Raw genomic sequence first — 27131 nt, forward strand, 5'->3', positions numbered from 1 at the left:
TTTCTACCAGCCCCCCAGCTGTTTACTGCTTCCGAGAACGACTAATGGAACGCGGAAGACAAATTTCTCGCCTTGTAGTTGTTCTTTTGCTTGCAACAGGGCACCATTTCGATCCTTGTAAACTTCAACTAGTGTGTCACTCTCGGTTTTCTCCACAATCACGAACTTAAAACACAGAGTCCAGGAGAGTTGAAAAATATTTGTCCTAAACTGATTAGGATAGATATTTGTGGGGCTCCGAGATGGTAGCAGTTTAATCGGTATATCGTTGCAGCCCTCAAAACATATTGAATGTTCTTCGTATACGGGATAACGTTGCGCTTTCTTGCTCTTTTGGTTAACAAGGTAGTCTGGGTTAACCAACTCAAGTAACTCAAGGGCCGTAGACACGCCTGTTACCTTGTAATTGGACTTTTGAGGAATAAGAATGGTCAAATCTATTTCGTCATTCACTCCATAAAATAACTTTGATAAGGATATGGTACAAATATTTTCTCCGTTCCTGTTCACGAGGTATTCTTTCCGTAGATTGTCCATCACAGAATGAAGCAAAGGTTTTTGAGAAACTTTATCATCAACCAAGCTATTATTCCTATGCTGGGAAATGGGCAGATGCCGCGGCTCGCGGTATTGCGCCTCTTCAAAAGACTCAGAAAGTTCGCTGTCATCATTTATCTCCTGGGTGTAATTCTCGCCGAATTGAAAAGTGAGCAGTTTCTCCACCAATTGTTCATCAGTGCAATCTTCCCTTTCGGAATTCAAAAGCTCCTTGAAATGCTTCTTCGAATTTTCTAGGATATTGAAGCGGTCTTGAAAGCTTGGCATAATTGAATGAATAGAACTTCTATGTCTAGTAAATGTTGACTGGGTAGACCGTCGCCGTTGCAGATGGGCGCGTTCCTTCACTTGACCAACCGGTAGAATTACTGGATCATGACCCAATTCATGAATGTACTGACAGCCTTCTTCATTTAAGTAGGAACATACGTTTAGCGGGAATGAAAACATAACTGAATCGATTGAAGCCTGGCAGTGTATGATACCACCGACCTGCAACTGATACAGAATCTTGAACGTATCCCCAAGAGTGTAAGACGGAGGAAGATTCTGCGGCAGTGCAGCGGACCGGAAATGAAACACCCTCACCTCTCCGGGTTTCAAGCTAAGCTCGCCAAAGAGCAACGTTTGTGGGACAACCACCAGCGGCAAATGGCCTTTAACGCTCTGGGACGCAGGATCGCTGTGCAAATCTGTATCCACAAAGTGTGCAATGGGCTCTGAGAGTTCGTTACGCGAACTTATAGTCGGGCTCCCGCCTCCTCCTACAGGAGGGCTTGACTGGCTTTGTGCTGCTATAAGCTTGTTTGTATACTGCATCTTGCGCATATCCAGAACTTCACTGCTGTACCAGAACTGCCCCACAAGCTGCACATAGAACGACAACAGGTCCACTGGCTGGTTGAAGGCCTTCTGTCGCTCTAGATCCTCAATTTGCCTCTCAGTGTCCTCTTCTCGGAACCGCTCCTCCTGGCTCAATGCACTCCACAGAGTACTAATCAAAGAACCGCGCTCGCCATTCTTCTGAAATTGCCTGCTATTGCGCGCTTGCTCCAGTTCTTGTAGACGCTCGCTCAGCTGTAACTGCGCCTGCACAGATCCCAAATGTCGTAACCGAACCACTAAGCCCACAGACTCCCCAGCGATAGACGGATTCCTCTCATAAACGACCTCCAAACGTACGTTCTCCTTCACCAATGCCGTATCTACCCTATGCGATCGCATGCCTGACCGCGTGGCCTGTCCCCATCTACCGCGGACTGTTGTACAAATAAACACGGCTTCCGCCATCCTCTATCAAAAATCGACAAAAGGCGGCGGTAAAAAAATTGAATCTTCCCCGCCAGGACTCGAACCTGGAATCTTCTGGTTTCAGAAGTAACTACTATCGTAGCCAGACGCCGTGACCATTGGGCCACGAGGAATAAGATTCTTTGGTGTCAGACATTAACAAAAGGCCTGTTAGGTATATTAAAATTTGTAGTCGAACGACAGCGGCTATAATTACTTTATGTACCACTAAGTGAAACCAAACTAACTCAATCACCTACATTACAACAGCAAATAGCAGTTGCACCTATAGATACAGATAGAACAATAGCTGGAGATTTTGGCCTCGAGGAATACCGCTAAATACACTACGAGGCCTTAATAGGTATACTATAAAGAAAGATTAACACAGATGCATCACAGCGAGATTGTGTTCCATAGCACAGTCAAACCATTTACTGGCGACGGCGATGTGCACGAACTACCCACATTTCTTCTCGAACTAGACGGTCGGTTCGAGCAAGGCAATATCCGTACGGACCCCGAGAAGATCAGTTTGTTGATCTTGCACCTTGGGGGCCGGGCGGCTCGGTGGTTTGTGAAATACCGGCGTGAGTACGACGTAAAGATGATGACGTACGAGGAAGTGGTCGGCCACTTGCGCAATCGGTTTGGGCAGGACAGTAATGCGATGGTGATTCTCGCACGGTTGATGGAGGTAAGTCAAAAAGGAACATTAGCAGAGTACAATGACGAGTTCTGCAGCTTGTTGTGCAAGTTGCCCGCTGAGTGGGTGCCACCGGATCACATGCTTGTAGCCCTTTACTGGAGGGGTCTTGCACCACGGTACTCGATTGCGATTCTTCAGGCGGAGGCGATGGACTTGTCCGACGCGATGCGCATAACCGCGATGAACTCCACCTTGAATAAAGACGAACTATATGGGGACAGTCCTCGCTTACAGAATCCACGGGATATGGGCTGGAGCCCTGTGGGCCTTGAGGAGGACACCTTTGAGGAGCTTCCGCTGTGGATCCAAGAGAGATATCTTGACACTGTCAAGGATGACTTACCGGCATACGAGTTCAATAACTGTTCCGTTGAACATGCGATTGAGTTCAAAGAGCATTCCGAGGAGCCCAGGGCACGCGCCTACAAGTTGAAGTGCAGACTAGAGAAGGTAGCCGTGCAACTAATACAAGATCTTCTAGATAAAGGATTTATTGTACCGTCAAAGTCTACTTGCACGTCCCAATTGACATTAGTAAAAGAAAAAGATGCAACTTACCACATCGCGATTGACTACCGTCGCATCAACAATATTACCGTGAAGGATCCGTTCCCTCTACCCACCGTCGAATCTCTATTAGCCCGAGTGGGAACCGCCGGCCACTTCACGATTCTCAATTTACATAATGGCCAATTTCAGATCCCATTAAGGGAAGAAGACCGGTACAAAACAGCATTTATTACCACAATGGGCACCTTCGAATTCACTGTCATGCCTGAAGGGCTATTAAACGGGCCAAACACGTTTGCCAAGTATATGGCAGATGTCGTCGGTGACTTGCCCTTTGTGTTCGTATACATGGGCGATATTTTAATATTTTCTGACACCGAAGAAGAGCACTGGACGCACATTGACGCAGTCCTCAGCAGGCTTTCCGACAGGAAGCTCGTATCCCGCAGGTCAGACAGCCACTTCAACCAGGAGGAATTCGAATATCTAGGGTATGTCATTAGCAGGAACTCCATAGAGCCTGCCCGCGACAGGATAGAATCCATTAACCACTATCCTAAACCCAAGTGTGTCAAGGATGCCCAGCGCTTCCTCAGCATGATCAACTATTATCGCAGATTCATACCGAATTTCGCAATGCTAGTAAAGCCCATCTTGCAATATGCATGCCGCAAGACCATCTGGTGGGAAGACCAAGAGAAGGCATTCGACAAGGTGAAGCGCCTACTACGCACAGGCCCCGTCTTGGTGCCGTACAAAGAGGGCGCCTCTTACAGATTAACTACAGAGGCCTCCAAGTACGGTGTCGCAGCAGTGCTCGAAGAGGTGGCCGGAAACGATACCATCGGCGTTGTGGGCTACTTCTCCAAGCTTCTCAAGGGCGCCCAGCGTCACTACCCCGAAGGCGAATTGGAGCTTTTGGCTATTGTAGAAGCCCTCAGACACTTCAGGTATATCCTCCAAAAAATCCCGTTCACATTGCGGGCAGATCACATCAACTTGGCCCTATTGCAGGACCAGTCCGGACCAGTGCGCCGCATTTCCGCATGGTTCGAGGAGCTCAGCGAGTATGACTTCACGCTTGAGTACTACCTAGACCAGTCCGCAAGCTGAGCCACCCGCATCCCGCAGAGTTTTCCTGCACCTTCTATGTATAGAACATAATTAGTTTCGGATAAATACTAAGTAATAATATAAACAGACCCTGGAAGGACTGCTGATTTAGTCGTACTTAGCAGGCACTGCGACTACGTACTTACAATTCACCCGACTTGGAGATCACGATTCTAGCACGGGTCGCGCCAGAAGAGGACCCCATGGACTCCACCTTCTTGACAACGTCCATACCCTCGCTCACCTCGCCGAACACAACGTGCTTACCGTTCAACCATGGACATGGCACAGTCGTGATGAAGAACTGGGAGCCGTTGGTGTTGGGGCCCGCGTTGGCCATCGACAACAAACCTGGCTTCTCGTGCTTCTTGACGAAGTTCTCGTCTGGGAACTTGCCGCCGTAGATCGACTTGCCGCCCACGCCGGTCCCGTGAGTGAAGTCACCGCCCTGCAACATGAAGTCAGGGATGACTCTGTGGAATGGGCAGCCAGCGTACCCGAAACCCTTCTCGCCAGTGCATAGCGCTCTGAAGTTCTCCGCAGTCTTTGGAGTCACGTCGTTGTACAACTGGAACACAATTCTGCCCAATGGCTGGCCATCGGCCTCCACATCGAAAAACACCTTAGACATCTCGTCGATTCTGTGATGCTTGGTCGCCAACGGGTTTCCAATGGGTGGCGAAAGCCGCACTATTTATAGTCGACGGAAAGGGGCGTTGCGTTACCCGGCCCGATATTACCCGCACTAACCCACGTCATCAGCGGCGCCACGTGCCGTCTATTGGGTGCCCTGCGCCGTGCGGGGCGTCCCCTTCGGGTAGATTAGGATATTTCTTTTTCCGTATAGAAAGATATGAAATTTTTCAGTATCTGCTTGCGATGAGGCCTTCTTGGCGCAGATGAGAGGGCGAGAAGCGCAAGCCACGCGCAGTCAAGCATGATCAGAGGCGGCAGAAGACCGATTGTGAGCTCGCTCAACCAGCCGGTGGTGCTGCATGTGGCGGGGCCGCCACAACACCTGGACAAGGACTCAGCGTTGCGGTTTTTGTCGGTGTTCATCGAGGAAAAGGAGACTGCGGCGGTGCTGGGGGCGGCAGGCGGAGCGGTGGTAACGTCGGGCGGCGTAGGCAGCGAGGGCGGGGTCGACACCGCGCTGTCGAGCGCGTTGGCGCAGCTGAAGCGCATGGAGCGGGACCTGAAGGGCCTGCCGCCGACGATCCTGAGCGGTGCGGACGAGGAGGAGCGCGAGGAGGAGCCGGAGGCGGTTGTGGGGGAGACCGTGAGCCGCAGCGCGACGGGCGGGACGAAGCGGCGCTTTGCGGATGAGGAGGCGGAGAAGGCGGAAGAGGCGGCGACGGCCGCCTCGGACGACGAGGAGGCGCCCAAGAAGGCGCGGAAGTAGCGTAGATAGAAGGATATAACTGTACAGTACCATGCAAGACGAATCTGAGGCCGGCGGACGCGCGCTGGCGCGGCGCCGCGGTAGCTGCGGAGGGCAGAAAAAATCGCCGTCGACAATCTCTGCGTCATCATCCCGGCCAGAGGACAAGATGGCTGGCAAGAAGATTGCGGGTGTGCTAGGCGCGACGGGCTCCGTGGGGCAGCGGTTTATCCTGCTGTTGGCGGACCACCCTGACTTTGAGCTGAAGGTGCTTGGGGCATCGCCGCGATCCGCTGGCAAGCGGTATGCGGACGCGGTGAATTGGAAGCAGACCGAGCTGATGCCGGCGTTTGCCGAGGACATCGTGGTGAGCGAGTGCAAGGCTGAGGCATTTTGCGGCTGCGACGTTGTGTTCTCTGGGCTCGATGCGGACTACGCAGGCCCCATCGAGCGGGAATTTGCGGACGCCGGACTGGCTGTTGTCTCGAACGCCAAGAATCACCGCCGGGAGGATGACGTGCCGCTTGTGGTCCCAATCGCCAACTCTGAGCACCTGGAGATGGTGCAGCAGAAGCTGGAATCTGCTGCAGCGGAAGGCCGGGCCCGGCCGGGTTTCATTGTGTGTATTTCCAACTGTTCCACCGCAGGCTTGGTTGCTCCTCTGAAGCCGCTCGTGGACGCGTTTGGCCCCATCGATGCGCTCTCTGTGACCACGATGCAGGCCATTTCTGGCGCCGGCTTCTCGCCAGGCGTGCCCGGGATTGACATCCTGGACAACGTTATCCCGTACATTGGCGGAGAGGAGGACAAGATAGAGTGGGAGGCGAAGAAGATACTGGCACCTCTGAACGCGAGCAAGACTTCTGTGGAACTACTCTCCGATGAGGAGCTTCGCGTATCTGCGCAGTGCAACCGTGTTGCGGTCTCGGACGGCCACACCGAATGCGTCTCGCTGCGTTTCCGCAACCGCCCTGCGCCCTCTGTCGAGGCGGTGAAGAAGTGTCTGCGCGAGTACGTCTGCGAGGCCACCCACTTGGGTTGCCACTCGGCGCCAAAGCAGGCTATCCACGTTTTGGAGCAGCAAGACAGGCCACAGCCCCGGCTAGACAGACTCAGAGATGCCGGCTACGGTGTTTCCGTCGGCAGGGTCCGCGAGGACCCTGTGCTCGACCTCAAGATGGTCGTGCTCTCGCACAACACTATTATCGGCGCTGCCGGCGCAGGTATTTTAATTGCAGAGCTCCTGCTGGCTCAGCAGATGATTTAGTTACCTGAAAATTGCCCTAGACTTTGTAGTTAACAGTTCCATACTCAGCAGACACCGACCAGATGCTGCAATTATGTCCTCTGGACGAAGACACCCTCTACACACACGTTTACGAACGATACGTGGAGCTTGACCGGCATGCGGAGACGCTGGCCCAGGACCTCGGCATCCACGCCTCAGATGCGGAGACGCTGGTCGTCGATATCGCTCCCGCCCAACCGACGAAGAGTTCGGACACCTACAGTCTCACAGTCTCGCAGTCGCTCGCCTCGCTCCGGTCCTCTACGGTCAACAACAACTCCACTACAGGCTACGTGCTGTGGTCGGGCACGCCCTTCTTCCTTTGCTGGCTGCTCTACGCCCCTTCAGCCGCACCGCTGCGCGATGGAGGGCGGGTCCCTGTCACAGACAGCGCTGCGCAGTTCCTACAATTACCGCCACTCTTCTCCGCGCCAGCGCGTCCCGTCTGCGTCGTTGAGCTTGGCTCTGGTGCCGCCGGCGTCGCTGCGATCGTCCTTGCGAACTACGTAGACCGCTATCTCGTCTCAGATCAGAAGGCTATCCTCAAGCCGCTGCGCGCCAACCTGCTCGCTAACATCTCCGAGGTTAGCCGCCGCACCGTGTGCTCTAAGCAAACCCCGGAGCTCTCCTCGAACCGCCGTACTCCTGCGCGCTGTGAGCTCGAGCTCATCGCGCTCGACTGGGAGCGCATTGCCACAGTGCCGGCCGCCCTCCGCCCCACAGACGCCGCCCACGTTCACGTGCTTGCGCTGGATGTGGTGTACAACGACTTTCTGATCCCACCTCTGCTCACCGCCATCAAGCGCTTGCTTCGCTGGTACGCTGATGAGCACGCTGTCAAGGCTACTGCATATGTTCTAGTGCATTTGCGTGCCCAGGACATCTTGCAGACATTCCTAGAGCACGCAATTATAGATCTACGCTTGCGTTGCTACTACATGGACGAGGAGCGCTTGCGCTCCTCTCGTTTTGCCCTGTACTACGTAACTCTTTGAGAGCCAATTGCATCACCTTGGCGATGATCCTCTTTACACAATATTGCGAAAAATTTCAATACACAAGCTCTAGTTGGTTAGAGGAGCAGCAACCGGGAAAGGCCAAGTCATCAGCGAAGGGTTAAGGAGGTATCTAGAGCACGGTAATGGCGTCTGTGGGGTCTTTGAATCCCTTGGCCAATAACGGTTTCAAGAAGAAGGCACTCAAGGGTCAGAACAAGGGTATCAAGCACAAGCCTCAAAAAGTCAAAGTGCATGACAAAGAGCGGGCGGAGGTGCAGAGCTGGACAGGATATCCTCAGCGGGACGACCGGCAGCATAGAAAGATGGGATCTGCGAGGCTGTCGGGTGCGCAGGACGACGCAGTAGGCGCGGTTGCAGAACGATTCTCACCGGAGACCATGGGGTTCCAGCGGTTTGCGCACAAAAAGCGCGAGACGCCGCGCTACATGCTGCAGCAGACGCCGCTGTTGTGGCCACAGCAGTTTGCGCAGGACCCCTGGGACGCTTCCAATCAGAAGAAGATGCTCAGCCTTGAGGGCTCGATCGCGGACGTGACAGAGCTATGGGAGACGTTGAAGAAGATACGCGACGTGGAGCGTAAAATCATGGAGCAGAAGGGGCTTGTGGACCGGGCTGATTTTGCAAAGGATTTGAACGATGCCATTGTGTTCCAGGGGACATGCCAGGACATGTGCCCGATCTTTGAGCGCGCGCGACGCAGCGTGGAAAACAATGTTGTGAGGTACGAAAAGGAGAACCCGACTGATAAACGCATATCGCGCTTCCGTGCCCTCAAAGTGTTCGCGCGTCCGGCGGCGGCAGCGGCGCCTCCACTACCGTCTGATGTGCGTCCGCCGCATGTGTTGGTCAAGACGCTTGATTACATTGTCGCTCATATCCTACAGCTGTTGCCCGACTGCGAAAGCTTTCTCTGGGACCGAATGCGGTCGATCCGTCAGGACTTCACATACCAGAACTACTGTGGTCCAGAAGCGATAGACTGCAATGAGCGAATTGTCCGCATTCACTTGCTCATCCTCCACGTGATGGCGCGCTCCGAGGCGGACTACAGCAGGCAGCAGGAATTGGAGCAGTTACACAAAGCACTGATTACTCTCACGGAAATATATGATGAAGTGCGAGCGCATGGCGGGAGCTGTCCTAATGAGGCAGAGTTCCGAGCATATGCATTGTTGAGTAGGATAAGAGATCCAGAGTACGACAAAATGATCCAGGAACTCCCTGGCCACATATTTAATGACGATCTTGTGCAACTTGCGATATGTTTCAGGCGGGTGATTTCGAATAGCTCATTTATCGAACGGGGCCATATCAGGACCGAGAACTGTCTCAATTTGTACCAAAGGTTCTTCCAGTTGCTCAGCTCAGACAGAGTTCCATTCTTAATGAGTTCGTTTCTCGAGGTTTATGTCAATGAGGTCAGATTCTTTGCTATGAAAGCGCTCTCTTTGACTCTCTCAAAAAAGCATAAGAGTATCCCCTTTCAATACTTTTTGGACAACTTGCTATTTAACAGTGTTGATGAGCTCCTTAATTTTTGCAAGTATTATTCTATCGATACTGACGAACAGGGCGTGTCCTTGAAGACTTTAACTCACCATTCTCATCAAATTCCTGAGACAAAACCTTTGCGTCAATGTTACTTGCAATGCATTGAGGAGAAATTACAGCGAACTACTTACGAAGCACTAATCAACTGCGGGAAACCGAACAAAGGATATTTGCCGGAGGACCCCGGGGAGTCTTTGAATTCAAATTTTACATCTGATATGGCACAAGAATCGACCTCTCTTTCGGAGGATGATGCTGCTCTAGGGAGCAATGATTCAAATCTACCCACATATTCGGAAAGCATCATTGAGCAGGGGTCCTCCTTGCACGGAGAACACCAGGATATATCTAAAACTTTCAACTTCGATAGTGGAGATTATAAGACTACCGAACCCACTACCCAATCCCGCGCTGGAAGTGAAGTGAAATCTAGCATGCAGTTCAAGCCACAGCAACAGTCTGATCTGCAGTCCACGAAACAGTTTACGGCACCATTTATGTCTAGTGTCGGCTCTACAACCTCACCGCATATTTTAGAGGAAACAAAAACTAAAAAAGATGTACCGTTTGAGTCATCGCACAGAAAACCATTTGCTGGCAATTCCCAGCTAAAAGAGGAAAATACTTTTCATTTTAACCAAACAGCTTTAAAACTGGGAGCCCAAACTGAAGCTAGCGCTCAAGATGAAGCTAGAGATTCTGGCTCCAAAGCAATAGAAGGGAATGAACTGCGTAACGCGGTTGCAACCGAACTAACAGATGAGCTCATTAGGACTGCTGTGGCGTCGCATGTTCGCTCAGAAATAGAGGCTGTAAATAAGAAAACAGCCAAAAAGAAATTGATGATCTCAATACTTTCCGATGAATTATTCAATGCATTCATACATGAAACGTTATATTTTGTCTTTTTGGAGACCAGAGCAGAATCATTTTATACTAAAAGAAGACTAAAGTATCACCTCACCAAGTGGTTTCAAAAGTATAATTCACGGAAGTCTGATAGAGTTCTACGTCAGAAGCGTAAGGAAGAGTTACAAGAAGTTAGCAGACAATTGGGCATTCCTTTCCTCAAAAGACCTCGCACGTCCGAATCAGTGAATTCTTCTGGCTCCAATATTTTAGGAAACTCCTCCTTCATGAAAACGCCAAGAATATGGGTCGATACCCCTGTAGCCACCGAGACCAATCACTTTAATACTCCAGTTCGGAAGAATGCTGCTCTTTGGCAGTCGATAGATCTTAGGAAAGATTATTGCGATCGTATCCAGATCAATAAGGATTTGGCTGAATATTCAGATCTGCTGCGCAAGTGTGACGTAAAAAAAGATCCCATCGGATTATTTGTTTATTCCAAAAACTGGAACTGCATCTCTGGATCATGGCTACTGGGTAAATTCTCCCTTAATGAGAATCCGTCGATCAGCGTATCAGGCTCGAAAATAAATATGTCAGTTACAAAGTTGTGCAATGATTACGCTCCTAGTGACTTTGGAAACCTGCATCTATTAATTTTCAATACTGGTGTGACGGACTCAAATATTTTTGACTTGGAAATGAAAATGAAACAGGATGGCGGGAAGCTTATCGAATTAGTTCACGGCATCGCTCTGAACACGAACTATAAGTTCAATATTTTGCTAATATTTTGGGCATCCGCTGACAATCCATGGAGTAATCATAATATATCAAAATACCTTAAGTTACGAACTATTTCCCGACTTTTCGGATCCGTTATCCAGAATATTGATATTGCCCACATGAACGATGGCAGACCAGATGAGACTTTATTCAGATCGCTTACGAATGTTGCATCCAATTTTAAGCTTGAACTAACCGAGCGGGGCGAATACAACATGTCCATTATGCGGCGCAATTTGGCAGGAGAAGGCGGTGCTGCACTGATGCCTTTCCCAGGCGGCCACAATGACATCGACGCGAAGTTGCATCACATGCTGCAGCTAGAGAGCCAAAAACATGAATTGTACCGGAACAAGAAAAGTCTCTACGCACACCTGCAGAACCACGTTCGGGCATCTCCCAAGGCTAAAACCACAAAACTGCCGGTTCTGCTCTCCGAGAGTAACAAGAACAAGTTCAAGACACCCTTGGCGTTTCTGCCCCACCGTCGCTCGTTCTCGGAGTCTCCCGGATCTTCACTGCCTTCCGCTTCCTCCCATCTAGTTGCTAAGGTGAGACATGCCCCCCCACCTATCTCAACGTACGGCACACCTAGCCATGTGCGGCGGCCGCCACAGGCCACCAACAAGCTAGTCTTTCAAACACCTTCCGCAGCGATCCTCGGCGGAAGCGCTGGGGCTCCTGTAACCGGTACCGCCAACACTAGTGGCCTGTCCAATATTACATTTGCCCCGCCGTTGCTCACTCCTGTCACACAGATGGTGCTACAGTCTCCTCCTCTGCAAGAGCAGCGCAATCATCCTAGGCCTCGTACCTATGCCCTGCAAGCCCGCGCAGAGAGCTCCTTCTGCCGTAGCGACGAAGTCTCTGCTCCTCCGTCTTCCGCCGCCTTACGCGAGGCTCCGACCATCACCCGTCGCGACAGCCGCCCAGGTGTAGCCCCTCCATCGTATAATGACCAGCCCTCATCTCCGATTGAGAGAAATGATTTACTCTCTGACAATATCCTAGAGTTGAAGGGCCTGATTGCCAGTGTAAAGAGCAAACTAAAACACTGATCGGACATGCTATCTTTGTAAATATATAACGATAAGCCTTTTGCGGCCAGTTCAAAAATAGTTCCGCTAACCTGCCTTGTAATTAAAAGGCCTCTGCTAGGATCCTACCGCAGCTTGCCTCCCCACTATCCTCGCTGTAATGCTCATCACCGTATAGTTCGTTCTATCCCCCAGTCATGTGTTACCCGCCCTTCATAACTTCGAAGAAACCTTCGTTTCCCTGACACAGAGAAAAGCGTCAGCTCCCATGATGTTTCTTAGCATCTGCAGATGCTGAGCAGCGTTCACAAGGAATAATCTAACAAATGACCTGAAGATGGCTGTTTGGGATCACCTAGATGTATGTTTTGGTTAATATTGCAGCGGACCGACGCGAGGTGCTATCAGCGACACTGGCAATGATTTTGTCTTGTGGCGCCGAAACTGAAGGAGCATCTCCGACCCGGTGCCGCAGCAGACGGGGAAGTGACGACAAATACTAACACAGCGCTTCAGGTGTCTAAAGCTCATGTGGCGTATGCATGCGTTGGTGTATTTTCATGTATTTTTTCATTGGTTTCACTTTTTGTAAAGGAAAGACTCTACATAGGTGAGTCGACCGTTGCCGTCATATTCGGGTTGATAGTTGGGCCACAGTGCTTGAAATGGTTTGATCCCACAGCATGGGGAAACACGGACTCTATCACCTTAGAGATATCGCGTGTGGTTCTTTGTCTACAGATCTTTGCAGTGGCGGTCGAGCTCCCCAAGAAGTATATGTTGAAACACTGGATGTCTGTGACGATGTTGCTAATCCCAGTGATGACAACAGGTTGGCTAATAATTGGACTATTTGTGTGGCTGCTTATTCCCGGGTTGAACTTCTCGTCTAGTTTATTGATCTCGGCATGTATCACGGCTACCGATCCCATATTGGCTCAGTCCGTGGTGTCTGGTAAATTTGCTGAGCGTGTACCAGGCCACTTGCGGAACCTTCTTTCTGCGGAATCTGGCTGTAACGATGGAATGGCGTTTCCGTTCATTTACTTGGCTTTGAATCTAGTGATTTACCCAGGCAACGGCCGTGAGATTGTAAAGGATTGGATCTGTGTGACAATTCTATATGAATGTGTCTTCGGCTGTCTTCTAGGTGTGGTGATAGGTTATGCAGGCCGGCGAGCGATCCGCTTTGCAGAGGATAAAAAAATCATTGACCGAGAGTCCTTCTTGGCATTCTACGTTGTCTTGGCACTTATGTGTGCGGGGTTTGGTTCTATTTTAGGGGTTGATGATTTGTTAGTATCATTTGCTGCAGGTGCAGCCTTTGCTTGGGATGGCTGGTTTGCCAAGAAAACTGAAGAAAGCAAAGTTTCCACAGTCATTGATTTACTACTCAATTTGGCATATTTTGTTTATTTTGGCGCGATTATTCCCTGGAAGCAGTTTAACGATCCACTGATTGGCACTAAGGTATGGCGGTTGATCTTGTTAGCAATCGCCGTTATAACGTTAAGGAGAATTCCTGCAGTGCTTTTTTTCAAAAGTATGATCCCGGATATAAAGTCTTGGAGAGAAGCTCTTTTTGTTGGTCACTTTGGTCCAATTGGGGTTGGGGCTATTTTTGCCGCTATCTTGGCTAGAGCCGAATTGGAAGCCCATGCCACCGGTGAAGATACTCCGTTGAAGGAAATACCGGCCCAAGGAACAGAGCATTGGCAGTTAATTGCTTGTGTCTGGCCAATTGTATGCTTTTTAATCGTCACGTCTATCATAGTTCATGGTTCTTCGGTTGCCGTTATAACATTAGGTCGCCATTTGAACGCTATAACTTTGACGAAATCGTTCACCACGCATACTACCAATGGTAATAACCGCAGCTCGTCTTGGATGCAGAGATTACCGGGCCTAGACAAAAGTGGTCGGTCCTTTTCTTTGCATCGTATTGATACTCTAGCTCGTGCAGAAAGCTTGACTCGGGTAAGCACAGTCGAAACCAGCGGTGTTCCGGCAAAACGTGCTGGCGGCATGCAGAAAAAGCGTGGGAGAAAATTCGGCAAGAATAGGGCTAAAGACTTATTTAGGACGGCATCTAGAAGGGCGGATACAACTCCGTTTGAGGATCCTGCCCTAAAGGAAGAACGGTTGGCCAGAGAGAGACAAGCACAAGCCGCAGCGTTTGCTTTAAGCAGAGAAGATCGGACTGACTATGAAGAAAAAGGTACCACCGAAGGCTATGGAGAATCACCATCCACACAACAATCCTTAGGCTACAGTTCCAATGTCACGGATCTCCCTCAGGATACTGCAACCCTAGAGGAAGCCGATCTATCAAGTGACGATTTATCTCATCAAATGGATGAGCGTGTCCCATTCCCATCTTCGAGTCAAGGATCATCTAGACTAGCGGAACATTATAATGAAGACCATGACCCAACGGTAGCATATCTAGAGGGTAATAGTGTCATTCTTGAGAACAAACACGGTGAAATTGTTGGCCATAGCAAGAGATCCAAGCCCGCCAAGGATATTGAAGAGGGAACCCAGAATGACGAGCTCTCGCGCCGCTCTTCTGAAGTTATGAATACGCTCAAGAAAGTAATATCTCCGGCTTTCCTCAAGAAACCGATCATTGATGTCGATAGGGGTATCAAGTATCATGCCTACAAGGTGAATGATATATTAATTATAGAAAACGAAGATGGCGAGGTATTGAGACGCTATCGGATTAATACTCACAAGGAAAATGGGCGCCCTAGAACGAAGCCCAGGCCCAGAACCAAAACTCGGAGTTCTAGTGTGGTGACAAAAGCTCTTTCCGTAGTCGGGTTGGGAAGGTCTAAGAACAGTTCCCCATCTTCAGAAGACGAAGCTGAACCTTCTGATGATTTAAATCAAAGACCTATCCAGGCTCGGAGATTGACACCGGTGCCTTCTGCATATCCTCCTGTAGTAACTGGTGATGTGACTGGTTACACCGATATTGAAGACGAGGACGAGGACGAAGATGAAAGCTACAGGTCGACAGATCTATCAGATCAGGCTCATTCAGATAGCGATGCGCCAGCATTTGAGGACGAGGAAACAGAAGTAGAAAGGGCCAGGCGACTTACCGCATTGGGCGCATTTTCGGCGCCAAGGTGCGACGACGACGAAGAGGAAGTTCCTCGTCTTACTGCAAGCAAGAAATAGCTCTAATAGGACTATTTCACGTTAGGTTAAATTTAGAAACTTTTCCAGTAAGCTAGTATATGCTACGCTTCCTGTACTCTAGTATTCCGCTTAGTTATAGCGTTATTTAATAATATCGATACATTTGAGATTTGTTTGTTTCCACGTGACCATTCCGGCTCAGTGAGCTGAGGCTGGCTTGGACTAAAGATCGGTTGATTGCCTCAAAACAACAACATGAACTTATAGCCATGGAACCATACGATCTCCACCCTCCGGCCATTTACCATAGTATAGTACTATCTATAACTTCTCTGGCAGGCCCGCTTTGTGCCGTTGTGTTATAGCCTAGCAACATGACAGGTCCTCGCATTGGACTGTTTCCAGAGAAGAACAACTATGAAACGACACATGGCAGCAGCGGCCTAATTTCTACAAACAATACCGATAAGGACGAAGAAGAAGATGCCTGGAGAACAGGAGAAAGCGATCTACATGCAACTGGAGTTGAGAGCGGCTCGGCGGCTGCCGAAAGGACTTCTCAAGTGGAAATGAGGATCCTGGAAGACATTCTAATGGAAGATATGGTCTGTGGATACGAGGAATTCCAAGAGCGCATCAAAAATGATAGATTTTACTTGACAAAGCGCTATAATACCAAAGTTGGCTTGAATGAGCTGAATACAGACGCAGATGCCAGAAGGGATGATATTGATTTCTTGACGTATTCACAGAAAGTCGCTTCAGAGTACTCCTTTCGCGAAAAGGCAGAAAAATTGCTGAAGTCTATCAACAAACAGCCTATACGTGTGTTAACTGGGGAAGAGTTACATGAGAACTATGCCCGGGGGGAGGAAGAACTTGTGCCAGTGCGGCCTGGCACCTTTGGTCTTCGCCATTTTTTTAAGAGTTCTGTAAAAGGCCGCATGTTGCGACAACCCACCGAGAGTGATTTGGTGAACACAAATGGTGGAATATCCGCTAGCACACAAGTGATAGATTTGGAAAAAAACGGGCAGCGTGCTATAGATGAGTCATCTAATAAGTCAAACATATATGAGTCTCACAGAAAAGAACTGCTACCGAATGGAATTCACCACCCTACTAGCCGAGGATGTTTACGGAATGCTTTAATATATTTGATTAACAACCCGCTATGTGAGTCATTAAGGAAGCCAGATCGGTATCATATACAGAGGAAGTTGAAAGTGAGGCACCTTCAAATGATAGCCATTGGTGCATCAATAGGTGTAGGCCTATTCTTGACATCAGGAAATGCCTTCGCTGTTGCAGGCCCTTTTGGAACGTTGCTTGGTTTCTCTATCTGTGGCACAGTCTGTTTGGCGACAATGTTATCCTTTACAGAATTGTCCACATTAATACCAATTTCTTCTGGTTTCTCTGGCTTGGCATCCAGATTTGTTGAAGATGCATTCGGCTTTGCATTGGGCTGGTCTTACTGGCTTTCGTTTACTGTCACATTTCCAAGTCAAATCATAGCCAGCATTTTTATGTTAAGTTACTACGAAAAGGTGGTGGCGACACGAATCTCCACTGCTGGACTGGTCACCGTATTCTGGTTATATGCTACTGCGGTAAACTTGCTAGATGTCCGGCTTTTTGCCGAAGTCAATTATATATCTGCCTTCGTGAAAGTCCTAATCACAATCCTGGCGATGATACTAATGCTTTTCTTGAATGTGCGGGGAGTAGATGGCAAGAGCGGCGCAATAGGTTTCAGATTCTGGAATAGTTCAAGTTCAGAAACAGAATTAACATACGGTTTATTTCGACCGACGTTTGATCTTCATGATACAGGCCAGGGCAGCCTTAATGGAATTGGAGGGGCTAGGGGACGGTTTTTAGCCATTATACTAGTGGTATTAATATCGACGTACTCATTTAACGGAGTAGAGATGGCTTTCGTAGCTAGTGGGGAGGCTATCAATCCTCGGAAGACTTTGCCCTCTGCTACGAAACGTGCTTTTACTAAGATTGTAACATTATACATTCTTTCTATCACGTTTGTTGGCTTAAACATGTATAGTGGCGACCCGAGACTGTTGAGATATGGCGTGGATGTACCAACTGTTGTGTACAGAAATACGCCCGGTTTACAGTGGCAGCGAGATTATAGCTGCATGGAACAGGATATTATGCAGTTGCACAACATGGAAAACGGCAATAGGAGCCCATGGATCTTGGCCCTACAGAGCTTCGGTCTCTGCTCTCTTGCCTCTGCCTTTAATGGAGTTCTGGTTTTCTTTGGCATTAGCGCGGCATCTTCCTCTCTTTTCGCGTCGAGCAGGACGCTATATTCAATGGCGACACAACAGAAGGCTCCGAAACTGTTCCAAACATGCACAAGCTATGGTGTACCATGGATTGCAATCTTGTTTTCAGGATCATTTGGCATCATCGCCTATATATCTGTTGCTGAATCATCGATGGCGAACTTTCAAACCCTCAGCAGCATAGCAAGCGGCACAAATGCAATAATATGGCTAGGATTAAACGTTTCATTTCTACGGTTCTACTATGCATTAAAGCGAAGACCAGATATTATTTCAAGAGATGACCCGACATATCCATATAGATCACCCATGCAGCCATTTCTATCATTTTATGGCCTAATTGGTTCCGGCCTTGTAGTCATCTTTATGGGGTTCACGAATTTCCTTCACGGATTCTGGTCCACGAGATCATTCCTCTCATCTTATGGAGGACTAATATTCTTTATAACATCATATTTCGCATACAAATTGTTCGGCGCGTCTAAGATCCAGAGTCTCGAACAGTTAGATATGGATACTGGCAGGCGCGAAATGGATAGAATGATATGGGATGAACATCGTCAATATTCTGGCAGTTTGTGGGAACGTTTTAAGTATGTGATCACGTGGTTATTATAAGTTTTTGCTATCACCGCTTACGTTCTTGTAATTTTGAAAATTCTGCGATGAGCTTCGTTCAGGTAGTGTGCTAGGTCGGCGAAGCTCATTGCTGTCATAATTGCTAGAGGATACCACTTGTCGGTTAATAGGTTATCTAGAAATTTTGTGACTCCCATGGAAGACGCTATTCGGCAAGCGAGGGATGCCCTCTCTGTCAACGATCCTAAAAGCGCGCTCAAGATTTTAAAACCTTACAAAAAGTTGCTTCGGAAGGAGGAAACAGAGGTTGTTGGATTGCTAGAGGCCTATTCCGATGCATATATGGAGGATGGACAGCTGGATAAGGCATATCCTCTTTTGGAGCAAGCCTGTGCATTGGATCCTGAGGGCAAGATCGGTGGTTGTGGTAAATTCTTTACCCTGGGCCAAGTTGTAGGCGGTCAGCATGGCCTTAATACGCTCATGATCGGAATAGACAACATGGTCAACAAAGCCGGAGCAGCATTGCAGCAGGCTGATGTTGATAAGGTTATCGGTGGTTTACTGACTATGATCGAAATCTGGATGACCGACTTGTGCATGGAACCAGATGCGGAGGAACAATGCGAGCAACTGATTTCCAAGGCGATGGTGATCTCAAATGAAAACTCGCCAGAAGCTTGGTCAATGCTGGGATCGATCAGGATATCCCAGACGCGGTTTGCAGAGGCTGCAGAGGCCTTTCAAAAGTCATGGGAGCTTTTCCAGCAAAAAAAGAGTCAGTTAGAAGAGGCACTCAAAGCGGGCCTTAACCAGAATCAGCTACGCAGCCATGCAGAGTACGTTGAGCTCATACAGCCCCTATTGGCTCTGGGCAAAATGTGCATTGAGCTTGGTCTATATGAACTTGCTCTCCAAACTATAGGCACCGTGAAGGACATCGACGAGGACAATATGGAAGGGTACTACTTGGAGGGCTTCACAAATTACATGGTAGCAAAGCTAGAACTTTTCAAGGCGAACAACCCTGCTGCGGAAATAACGACAGAAAACATCTACGAGGTCAATGAGCACTTTAAGGATTTGGCGCTCGATCTCAACGAGGCAGCAATCCAGGATTATGTCCAAGATGCGCGTGTGGCCCTGAGCTTTGTCCTGAAGTTGGGTGAAAATGCAGACGCAGACGATGAAGTTGCACGCGAGCTGGTACAAGGCACTGTCGACCTGCTGGGGGAGCTCGGAGGCCCGGTGGAAATCTCAGATCTAATCAAGCTGAAGCGTGGGGAGGAAGTGCTCGAGGAAGACGAGGCCGTGCTGGAGTCCCTGGAGTAAGACACATCTGCACTGCTGCATGAGCAATACGGATCATTAAGTATTGTTAACAAAACAATGATAAGTAGACTTCATTTAATCTACATATATAATAACTTTACACTTTGCCAGCCTACTTGTAAATGATGACTAACAAAACATTCCATAGCTTCACTCATACGGCATCCAGGGAAAGTCTATCACTTGGCACAGAATCAGAAGTGGCAGCACACAGGGCGTGCGTCATAGGGCTAACTTGTCGCTCATAGACTGCCGCACGGTATCTACTTCGCTCCCGCCCGCCCCGCCCGCCTCGTCTCCCTGCGCGCTCTCCGCCTCATCCTCGTCCCCTTCAATGTCTTCCCACTCGTCCTCCGCAGCGGACTGTCGTGCCGCTGCCGCCTTCATGCTCTGAGTCAACATCTGCGTCAAATAGAAGGGCCGGGCCTGTTCGTCGTCTGCGCGCCCGCCCGCTACCACACCAGGCTCGTCCTCATCCTCCAAAATCGACACATACTCCTCGGGCACAAGCCCCGTCCTCGTCCGCGCGCTGTCCTCGGCCACTAGCCACCCCTGCCCGTGCTTGTAGCTGATGTACACGATGCTGCCCTCCTGAAGCTCCAGCTCGTTGTCGTTTTCCGGCACAAAGTCGTACAAGGCCACAGCGTGCTTGTTCACCACGTACTCACCCGGCATCACAATGCTCTGCCGCTTCTCTACCGCGTCCTCCTCCTCACTCCGTCCGCGCGGCCCCAGACCGCGGCCGTAGTAATAGTAGCTGTAGTATCCTCCTTCGCCACCCCCGTACTCGTCGCCCTCGTCCGAGTCGTCGTGTGGCAGCCCGGCGCCTGCACAGCTAGACTCATCAAAGTACCCGTAGTGTAGTGGATTGGACTCGTCGTATGCATAATCTTTAATCGAGATATACCCCACTGTATTGAACTCTTCGTCACTTGAGGCGCTGCTGATATTCTCTGTACTGAGATCCTCCCGCTTCGCCATCGTCAACAAACCTGCCACAGCACGTCTGACACTCCAAAGCTCGTGATATCAGGACGCCAGGGCCGACAAGAGCTCGCTTTCTTCTCTAAATATGGTTGCTAAGAAGCAGTAAGTGTGGCGTTTAGTTGTCTATGTAAAAATTTGGGTAGGGGGCTACTTGAGACTAATCCACCACGATGAGATTATCCACCATCTAGAGGAGTGAAGTGCTGATCAGATGACAACGTCGCATAGGCCTCAGCTAGAAGCCAGGAGTGGTACTAAGAGCGGGGTGGCGGGAGAATATGTACCGACAGGCGTTAAACATGCGCGACTGCTGCCTGGGCACCGGACGGTCAAGCGGCGACGGGAAGGCGGGGCCACGGCGGAGGACGAGGAGCGCGAAAGGGCCGGCGCTGAGACGAGGACTGTGGACTGTAATGAGGGGACGGACGAACTGGCGGGTGAGGGGCGCAGCGCGGGCTCCGGGGACGGCGATGAGGCGAGTTCCGCGGAGGACAGCAGCGACGCGGACGACGAAGACGACGTAGACAACCCCGAGGAGCTGCGGCGGGAGCTGGAGGCGCTGCGGGCGAGCAAGACGGGCGCGAAGACGGGCGCGAAGACGGGCGCGAAGACGGGCGAGAAGGGCGCGGGTGGCGGCGGGTGGCGCGCGGGAGCGGTGTTCGGACGGCAGAAGCGGCGGCGGGAGCAGGCGGAGGGCCGGGCGTACAGGAACGACGTGACACAGAGCGAGTACCACCAGGACTTCCTGCGGCGACTGACAAAGTAGTATGTATGGATTATTTACAGGGCTACAGAAGTTTAGAGACGTCTGCGATGAGCTGCGCGAAAGCGGCGCGGTCGGGGACGGCGTCGGGGAGCACGTCGAGCTCAGAATGCTTGCCGCCTGCGGGGCCGCCGCTGACGGTGGATAACTGGACACGATACTTGTCCAGGTAGCGGAGCGAGAGCACGCGATGGTGGGCCATGGACACAAACCGGTAAGGGATTGGGGACGGCGGACTGCCCGGGAGCGCGACGTTCAGGTGGATGGGGTCTGGAAGTGCGACGTTCTGCATGCGGGCGCGCAGGTGGCGGTCTAGGGTGGGCGTGACGCGGTCCAGGTATTGCTGCAGGGCAGGCTGGTGCGTGAGGAGCCATTCGTGGGACGCATCGTCGCCCGGGGGGACCATTTCGGACACCCGCTCCAGCGTGACGCGGCAGTCCACCGGAGAGCCGGGCAGCTGGAGCATGACGGAGCGCTCCGCGAGACGGTTAATGCAGCGAACGGTGTGGGGCTCCACTCTATTATTCTCGCCGAGAGTAAACCAGAGCTCTAGGGGCGGCAGGTTATAGCGGAAGCCCGTGGCTGACAGCACCGGTGCATATCGCAGTTGCAGGAAGTAGTCATGCTGGTCGACGGAGTAGTAGTCGTGCTCTGATTCGAGAGGGTAATAGAGCGGGAGCTGCAGCAGCTTTTGGTTCATATAGGGCGCTTGTGGTTGGAACATCTGACGCTGACCAGATTCGTCTGTGAGTACCTGCCCAAGACTGACGCGCAGAACCTTGGCCTCGGCGGCATGATTCTGTATCTCCGCAACATTGCCAGTGCTCTGCCTCATGCAGAAGTCATAGACCTGGTTTAGCACATTCTCCGGGACCACAGGCACAGGGGCTGGCGCGGCGCCTGACATATCCGGCGACAGCCTGTGTTCCACCTGCTGCAGCCGGAACCACTTGGTTTTGCGCTCCAGCCAGTTGAACCACTCTGGGTCGCTCACAGGGTACTTGGCATATGTGATTTGGTTATCTTCCAAACCGCAGAATATTGTGTCTGTAGTTACCTCGGGCTTGTAGTCAAATGCCCAGAGAAGTAGCTGCCTGGCCGCCGCCAGTTTCTCCTGACTGAGAGCAGATAGAGCTACCAAACCAGGTACCTCGGGGTACTTTTCCTGATGAACCGAGCACTCCCGGCAGACCATTGCCAACAGTTGTTCAGGAGAGTATTGTGGACTTCTGGAGTCCTGCACGGCTGTGTGTTCTTTTGCGAACTCGTACAGGGACAAACGACTAGATTGGATGCTGTTCAGTATACTGGCAATGGACGCCTCAATGTATGTAGCAAGCGACTTGGACGCATGTATAATGAGCTTGTTTTCCGTGAACGCAGCAGCTATCGACGCTCCAGTGCGCGCCATGTTCTGGAGAATCCGGCCACCATCGGTCATCAGCAGTAAGTACATGTCCTTTTGGCTGAGGTCGATGGTACGTTTGATAATGAGATCTTGCTTCTTGGAGATAGTCTTGTCCACCTTGCACTTCCAACATTCTTGCATAACCTTTGTTACAAAAGCCTTTTTCGTCTCATTGGTTTTCTTGAGTCCGTACAGCTTGGAAGCATACAGTCTCAGCTGCGTGTAGCTGAACGACTTGGCCAGCGCCTTCCGCAACTGTTCAAATCTCTCAGGCGACATCTGTAGCGCCGCCTGGTCCGGGCGCATGTTATTAATTACCCCTATGGTTTCTTCATCCGAGGTTGACCGCTTTTCTTCCCGCAGCATCTTCTCTCCGCTCCACTCAAGGGCGTCTAAGAGGTCGCGCGCGGTCACCTTCTCTTTATCCTGTTTCTTGGCTGGTTTCTCAGACAGGTCATCTCTGGTCTTCAAGTTCCTGCGCGAACCATGTTCCCTGTCCTTCCTCCAGGAGCGGCCCGTTTCACCTCTTTTAGGCAGTAGTCCTGTTTGTTCAGGGTCGAGGACGATGAAATGGTGATTTGGGAGCACAGAATTGTGCTCCAACCTGCCAGAACTGTCTTTTACTTCACTACTCGTGTCTGTACCTGTGTCTAACGTAGTGTCCGTATCATCAGACGGAAGTCGCGGATGAATAATGCCATTTGAACCTGAGTAATAGCGTCGAGAACGCAGGTATTGAAGCTGCACCAAGGGCACATAATGGGACGGCAATGCCCTTGTACATTTCCTGAAAAGTAGCATCGTTCTAGCAATGAACTACGCAGCTGCCAGAGCTCATATATCCCTTCTTTAGGGTCCAAGTACTGTCATCGAGATGAGATGAGGAAATTTTTCGCCCACGAGATACATGCAAAAAGAAAGAAATGGTGAACTTGGTTGGCGTCTGATGAGCTGTGCTGCACCAGCTGATAGGGCCTGAGTGGTGATCTAGCCGTCGTTCCCAAACATTCACTCACACTAGGCGTTCACCTGATATCTCAATAGGTGTCTCGTGGTCGCAATTTCAGAGAGAAGACGCAGGCATGGCTAAGAGGAAAGCAGCCGACGAGCGGCTTCGGTCACTGAAAAGGCGCAACTGCATTCCATTGGAACGCTACAGCGAGATATTTAACCAGGAAGTACAACGTGTGTTCGATCCACACTGGCACAAGAACGAGTTCCGCGACTCGGTGGTCCACCTCAGCAGCAAGGTCCGGTATCTACAGGACACAGATGAAGAGCACGACAGCGATGCGAGGAGCGACAGCGGCGCAGAGAGCGACAGCGGCGACGATAGCGGCGACGTGCGCGGGCAGCTGCTCAGCAGCGGCGAGCTGGGGACCTTCTGGTCTGCGAGGGAGAAGCAGGTGTTTTTCCACTGGCTGGCGCGGTGCAGCATCCACAGACTGGACGAATGGGCACCGCGGCTGCCCGACAAGAGCAAGTACGAGATACTCGCGTACTATCACGTCCTGAAGTCCAATCTACAGGATCTCAAGCGCATGAACACCAAGAAGCGCGGCGGCATCTTGACCAAGAGGGCGCTCCCCATCGCGTACGAGATGGACCCCTTTTTCGTCCAGTTAGAAGAGGAGTACAGCCTGCTGATCCACAGCGAGACCGAGAACGTGGTCAAACTGGAGGACGAGGCAGACCTTGAGGACGGCGTAGTAAACTGGGAGAACTGGTACAAGCGATGGGACCCCCTCTACTCCCACCATCGTCTCGGCGAGTACCAGCCCGCGGCCCGCCAGCCACTGCCCTTCTCCCGCCAGAGCGAGCTGCTCGTCGAGCGCCTTGTGCGCGCCTACACGCGCCGCCTGCTCTTCCACACCGTAGTGCCGCTGCTGGAGCTCAAGCACGTCCCGCGCGCGTCGCTGCTACACGAAGACCTCCGCACAGAAATCGCGCAGCGCGCCGCCGCACCCCGCTCGCGCACCCCGCTCGTCGAGGCCCACGTCTGGGACTCCGGCGACATCGAGATCCGCACCGGCAACCTCGAGTTCCCCCACCTCGTCGCCCCCGCCGACGTCTGGCGCGCGCTCCTCGCCCTCCGCGCCGCCGGCCATCTCGCCCCCACCCTCCCGGAGACCGTCGTCTCCACTGTCACCAAGTTCGACCTCCACCACCCTGCCGGCAAGCTCTTCAAAAACCGCGCCGTCCCAGCCGCCCTTGTTGTCCCCATGCTGCTGCACAAGTCGGCGCCCTACGCCCTCGTCCCCGCTATCCCTCCGCCCTGCCCGCCGCTCGCCCACAGCCTCGAAAAAAAGCTCCACCTACTGCTCGGCAAAAGGGCTCTTCCTCCGCACGGCTTCATCGACGACGACCCCTACGACTCCATCGATAACCCTATCTACGCTCAGCTGTTCAGCCACGACACCGCTGCCACCGACGCCGTGGACATTCAACGGTCCCGATTATATCAGCATGCTGTAATCACACACATGCACGGCGCTGATAACGATTCTCCGTTTTTCCGATTTCTTCCGTCGCCGGTGCTCGCGGTCCCGCCGCCCACACACCCTGTTCCATCCGCAGTCGTTGACCTGTACCAATATTGTGACTAGCGCCGCGTCCGTTTCTACAGCGTACCTGCATTCCTATTCTTTTTCCTGTGTCAATACCGTTTTCGCGGACTTAGACGCCCGCTCGTTCGGCATTCCGATCCCGCCCGTGTGAGGGAGCGGGTGCGGGAGTGGGTTTCCGTCCAGTGTAGCGTCAGCGATGGGGGAAACGGCATAGAATCGAGTCATGGCCAGGTGATAGGAAAACCAGGCCCGAGTGGCTGCTGACAGGCGTAGATATAAAATAAGAGGAACGTTGAAGCGTTTGGGACAGCGTCTTCTGGAGAGGCTAATGAACAGCAGACTCGGACAGGTTTTGCGGCAGGCCGTAAGGGTTCAAACAGGGCTTCGTGGGCCAGCGCGCAGCATGCGAGGGTACGTGTCGCAGACGCAGACGAAGCAAAACACGGTGGCCGTGGTGGCAGGCGCGGCGGAGCGGTTTGTGGCGCCGGCCGCAGACGCGCACCTCAAGACACTATCTCAGCGGGAGCTCGTGGCGTTGGGCGTGATCGGGTGCGTGACGACGAACGCGCGGCTGTTGAAGCTGGTGACGCAGGCGTTCCCGTACGTGCCGACGCCGGTGGCCAAGCTGCTGATCTCGGCGCTCTACTGCGGGGGGGACACGATGGCGGAGGTGCGCGAGACGGGCCGCGCGCTGGCGCGGCGCGGCGTGGGGAACATGATGCTCTCGTTGACGGTGGAGGACTCGGAGGGGACAAAAAACATTGACATCGACTACATTGTGGAGGAGACAGTGCGCTCGCTGCACGGCGTACTCCTGCCGCACATGGAGGAACAGTTGGCGCGTGCGGCGGACGTGAACAGCGTGCCGCCCGGCTACTTGGCGTTGAAGCCTTCGGCGTTGGTGTCCGACCCGGCGAACACGCTCCTGCACTTTGCTGACCCTGCTTGGCGGGAGAAGCGGGACGCTCTGGTCGCGAACTTCTCCCGGATCGTCGGGGAGGTGTACAAGCTCAACCAGGAGATGCTTGCACGGTACCCCGGCCGCAAATCCCCCTTCTTTGTGGCCACGATCGACGCGGAGAAGTACGAGGTCCAGTGTGCGGGCGTCTACGAGCTCCAGCGCCTCATGTTTGCGAAGTACAACCCCGTTTCGTCTCCTATTGTGTCGTGCATCGGCACGTGGCAGCTCTACTTGCGCGACGCCGCGGCCGACTTGGTCGCGCAGGCGGAGCGTGCGGAGCGCGAGGGATACAAGTTGGGGTTGAAGCTTGTCAGGGGCGCCTACCTCCATTCCGAGCCCAACCGCGACGTGATCCACCCGACGAAGGAAGCGACTGATGAGCACTATAACGAGGTGATGGCCAAGGTCATCCAGGACCTCTTGGCCAACGGCGAGCACTCTGTCTTTGGCCATCTTGTTGTGGCATCCCACAACTATCAGTCTCAGATGCTAGCAACTATGCTGCTCCAGGCCCATGGGGAATCCGTGGGGAAAAGCAACGTCGTATTGGGCCAACTACTAGGGATGGCGGACAACGTGACGTACGATCTCATTCACAATCATGGCGCAAGGAACATCATCAAGTATGTGCCTTGGGGGCCGCCAAAGGAAACTAAAGACTACATGCATCGCCGTCTCCAGGAGAATGGGGACGCTGTAAGAGCTGACAACGGCTGGCCTTTGGTTAAGGCTGTGTGTAGAGCATTGTTCTATCGCTGATATATGAATCCTTACCTACGCCTGTCATAGACCCCTTTTAGATTGCATCCCGAGTGTCTATATTTAGCACTATGTAACTGTTATGAATGATTTACGTGATGTAATGGCGCTCGCCTATTGGTAACGGCCGGCGCCCATGGCATCCAGCCCATTCGGTAATAACTGCATGAGGATAGATGTTCCGGTCACGTGGGGAGATGCACTTGAGTTTGTCTAACT

General features: G+C 51.7%; 15 protein-coding genes and 1 non-coding gene across 16 annotated transcripts; 11 read left to right on the forward strand and 5 right to left on the reverse strand.

The window, feature by feature from the left end:
* Window positions 1-3: 3 nt before the first annotated feature.
* On the reverse strand, window positions 4-1848 carry RGP1 (Rgp1p; the record flags this gene model as incomplete). Its single annotated transcript, NM_211550.1, has 1 exon — window positions 4-1848. The coding sequence occupies one exon, from the start codon at window positions 1846-1848 to the stop codon at window positions 4-6; it is 1845 nt and encodes a 614-aa protein (NP_986488.1).
* A 44-nt stretch (window positions 1849-1892) lies between these two features.
* AGOS_t0176 lies at window positions 1893-1982 on the reverse strand. The gene is given in 2 exon segments: window positions 1893-1928; window positions 1946-1982. It is a non-coding gene; the product is annotated as a tRNA-Arg (tRNA).
* Window positions 1983-2239: 257 nt separating this feature from the next.
* Window positions 2240-4180, forward strand: AGOS_AGL178W (AGL178Wp; the record flags this gene model as incomplete). The annotated part of the gene is made up of 1 exon (NM_211551.1): window positions 2240-4180. The coding sequence occupies one exon, from the start codon at window positions 2240-2242 to the stop codon at window positions 4178-4180; it is 1941 nt and encodes a 646-aa protein (NP_986489.1).
* Window positions 4181-4322: 142 nt separating this feature from the next.
* CPR1 (peptidylprolyl isomerase CPR1) lies at window positions 4323-4811 on the reverse strand (the record flags this gene model as incomplete). The annotated part of the gene is made up of 1 exon (NM_211552.1): window positions 4323-4811. The coding sequence occupies one exon, from the start codon at window positions 4809-4811 to the stop codon at window positions 4323-4325; it is 489 nt and encodes a 162-aa protein (NP_986490.1).
* Window positions 4812-5117: 306 nt separating this feature from the next.
* Window positions 5118-5582, forward strand: RPA14 (DNA-directed RNA polymerase I subunit RPA14; the record flags this gene model as incomplete). Its single annotated transcript, NM_211553.1, has 1 exon — window positions 5118-5582. One exon carries the CDS (start codon window positions 5118-5120, stop codon window positions 5580-5582), a length of 465 nt encoding a protein of 154 aa, NP_986491.1.
* Window positions 5583-5613: 31 nt separating this feature from the next.
* HOM2 (aspartate-semialdehyde dehydrogenase) lies at window positions 5614-6828 on the forward strand (the record flags this gene model as incomplete). Its single annotated transcript, NM_211554.1, has 1 exon — window positions 5614-6828. One exon carries the CDS (start codon window positions 5614-5616, stop codon window positions 6826-6828), a length of 1215 nt encoding a protein of 404 aa, NP_986492.1.
* Window positions 6829-6890: 62 nt separating this feature from the next.
* Window positions 6891-7844, forward strand: RKM5 (S-adenosylmethionine-dependent methyltransferase; the record flags this gene model as incomplete). The annotated part of the gene is made up of 1 exon (NM_211555.1): window positions 6891-7844. One exon carries the CDS (start codon window positions 6891-6893, stop codon window positions 7842-7844), a length of 954 nt encoding a protein of 317 aa, NP_986493.1.
* Window positions 7845-7990: 146 nt separating this feature from the next.
* SAC3 (Sac3p) lies at window positions 7991-12115 on the forward strand (the record flags this gene model as incomplete). Its single annotated transcript, NM_211556.1, has 1 exon — window positions 7991-12115. One exon carries the CDS (start codon window positions 7991-7993, stop codon window positions 12113-12115), a length of 4125 nt encoding a protein of 1374 aa, NP_986494.1.
* A 316-nt stretch (window positions 12116-12431) lies between these two features.
* NHA1 (Nha1p) lies at window positions 12432-15283 on the forward strand (the record flags this gene model as incomplete). The annotated part of the gene is made up of 2 exons (NM_211557.2): window positions 12432-12455; window positions 12611-15283. The coding sequence occupies 2 exons, from the start codon at window positions 12432-12434 to the stop codon at window positions 15281-15283; spliced, it is 2697 nt and encodes an 898-aa protein (NP_986495.2).
* A 335-nt stretch (window positions 15284-15618) lies between these two features.
* On the forward strand, window positions 15619-18174 carry SSY1 (Ssy1p; the record flags this gene model as incomplete). The annotated part of the gene is made up of 1 exon (NM_211558.2): window positions 15619-18174. One exon carries the CDS (start codon window positions 15619-15621, stop codon window positions 18172-18174), a length of 2556 nt encoding a protein of 851 aa, NP_986496.2.
* A 156-nt stretch (window positions 18175-18330) lies between these two features.
* Window positions 18331-19467, forward strand: ACL4 (Acl4p; the record flags this gene model as incomplete). Its single annotated transcript, NM_211559.1, has 1 exon — window positions 18331-19467. One exon carries the CDS (start codon window positions 18331-18333, stop codon window positions 19465-19467), a length of 1137 nt encoding a protein of 378 aa, NP_986497.1.
* A 222-nt stretch (window positions 19468-19689) lies between these two features.
* On the reverse strand, window positions 19690-20448 carry NBP2 (adaptor protein NBP2; the record flags this gene model as incomplete). The annotated part of the gene is made up of 1 exon (NM_211560.2): window positions 19690-20448. The coding sequence occupies one exon, from the start codon at window positions 20446-20448 to the stop codon at window positions 19690-19692; it is 759 nt and encodes a 252-aa protein (NP_986498.2).
* Window positions 20449-20665: 217 nt separating this feature from the next.
* CWC15 (U2-type spliceosomal complex subunit CWC15) lies at window positions 20666-21220 on the forward strand (the record flags this gene model as incomplete). Its single annotated transcript, NM_211561.1, has 1 exon — window positions 20666-21220. One exon carries the CDS (start codon window positions 20666-20668, stop codon window positions 21218-21220), a length of 555 nt encoding a protein of 184 aa, NP_986499.1.
* A 22-nt stretch (window positions 21221-21242) lies between these two features.
* SLS1 (Sls1p) lies at window positions 21243-23426 on the reverse strand (the record flags this gene model as incomplete). The annotated part of the gene is made up of 1 exon (NM_211562.2): window positions 21243-23426. One exon carries the CDS (start codon window positions 23424-23426, stop codon window positions 21243-21245), a length of 2184 nt encoding a protein of 727 aa, NP_986500.2.
* A 281-nt stretch (window positions 23427-23707) lies between these two features.
* Window positions 23708-25231, forward strand: RRN5 (Rrn5p; the record flags this gene model as incomplete). The annotated part of the gene is made up of 1 exon (NM_211563.2): window positions 23708-25231. The coding sequence occupies one exon, from the start codon at window positions 23708-23710 to the stop codon at window positions 25229-25231; it is 1524 nt and encodes a 507-aa protein (NP_986501.2).
* Window positions 25232-25520: 289 nt separating this feature from the next.
* Window positions 25521-26912, forward strand: PUT1 (proline dehydrogenase; the record flags this gene model as incomplete). Its single annotated transcript, NM_211564.1, has 1 exon — window positions 25521-26912. The coding sequence occupies one exon, from the start codon at window positions 25521-25523 to the stop codon at window positions 26910-26912; it is 1392 nt and encodes a 463-aa protein (NP_986502.1).
* Window positions 26913-27131: the final 219 nt, after the last annotated feature.

The sequence above is a fragment of the Eremothecium gossypii genome, chromosome VII, assembly GCF_000091025.4.
Source record: "Eremothecium gossypii ATCC 10895 chromosome VII, complete sequence".
Classification (NCBI taxonomy): domain Eukaryota; kingdom Fungi; phylum Ascomycota; class Saccharomycetes; order Saccharomycetales; family Saccharomycetaceae; genus Eremothecium; species Eremothecium gossypii.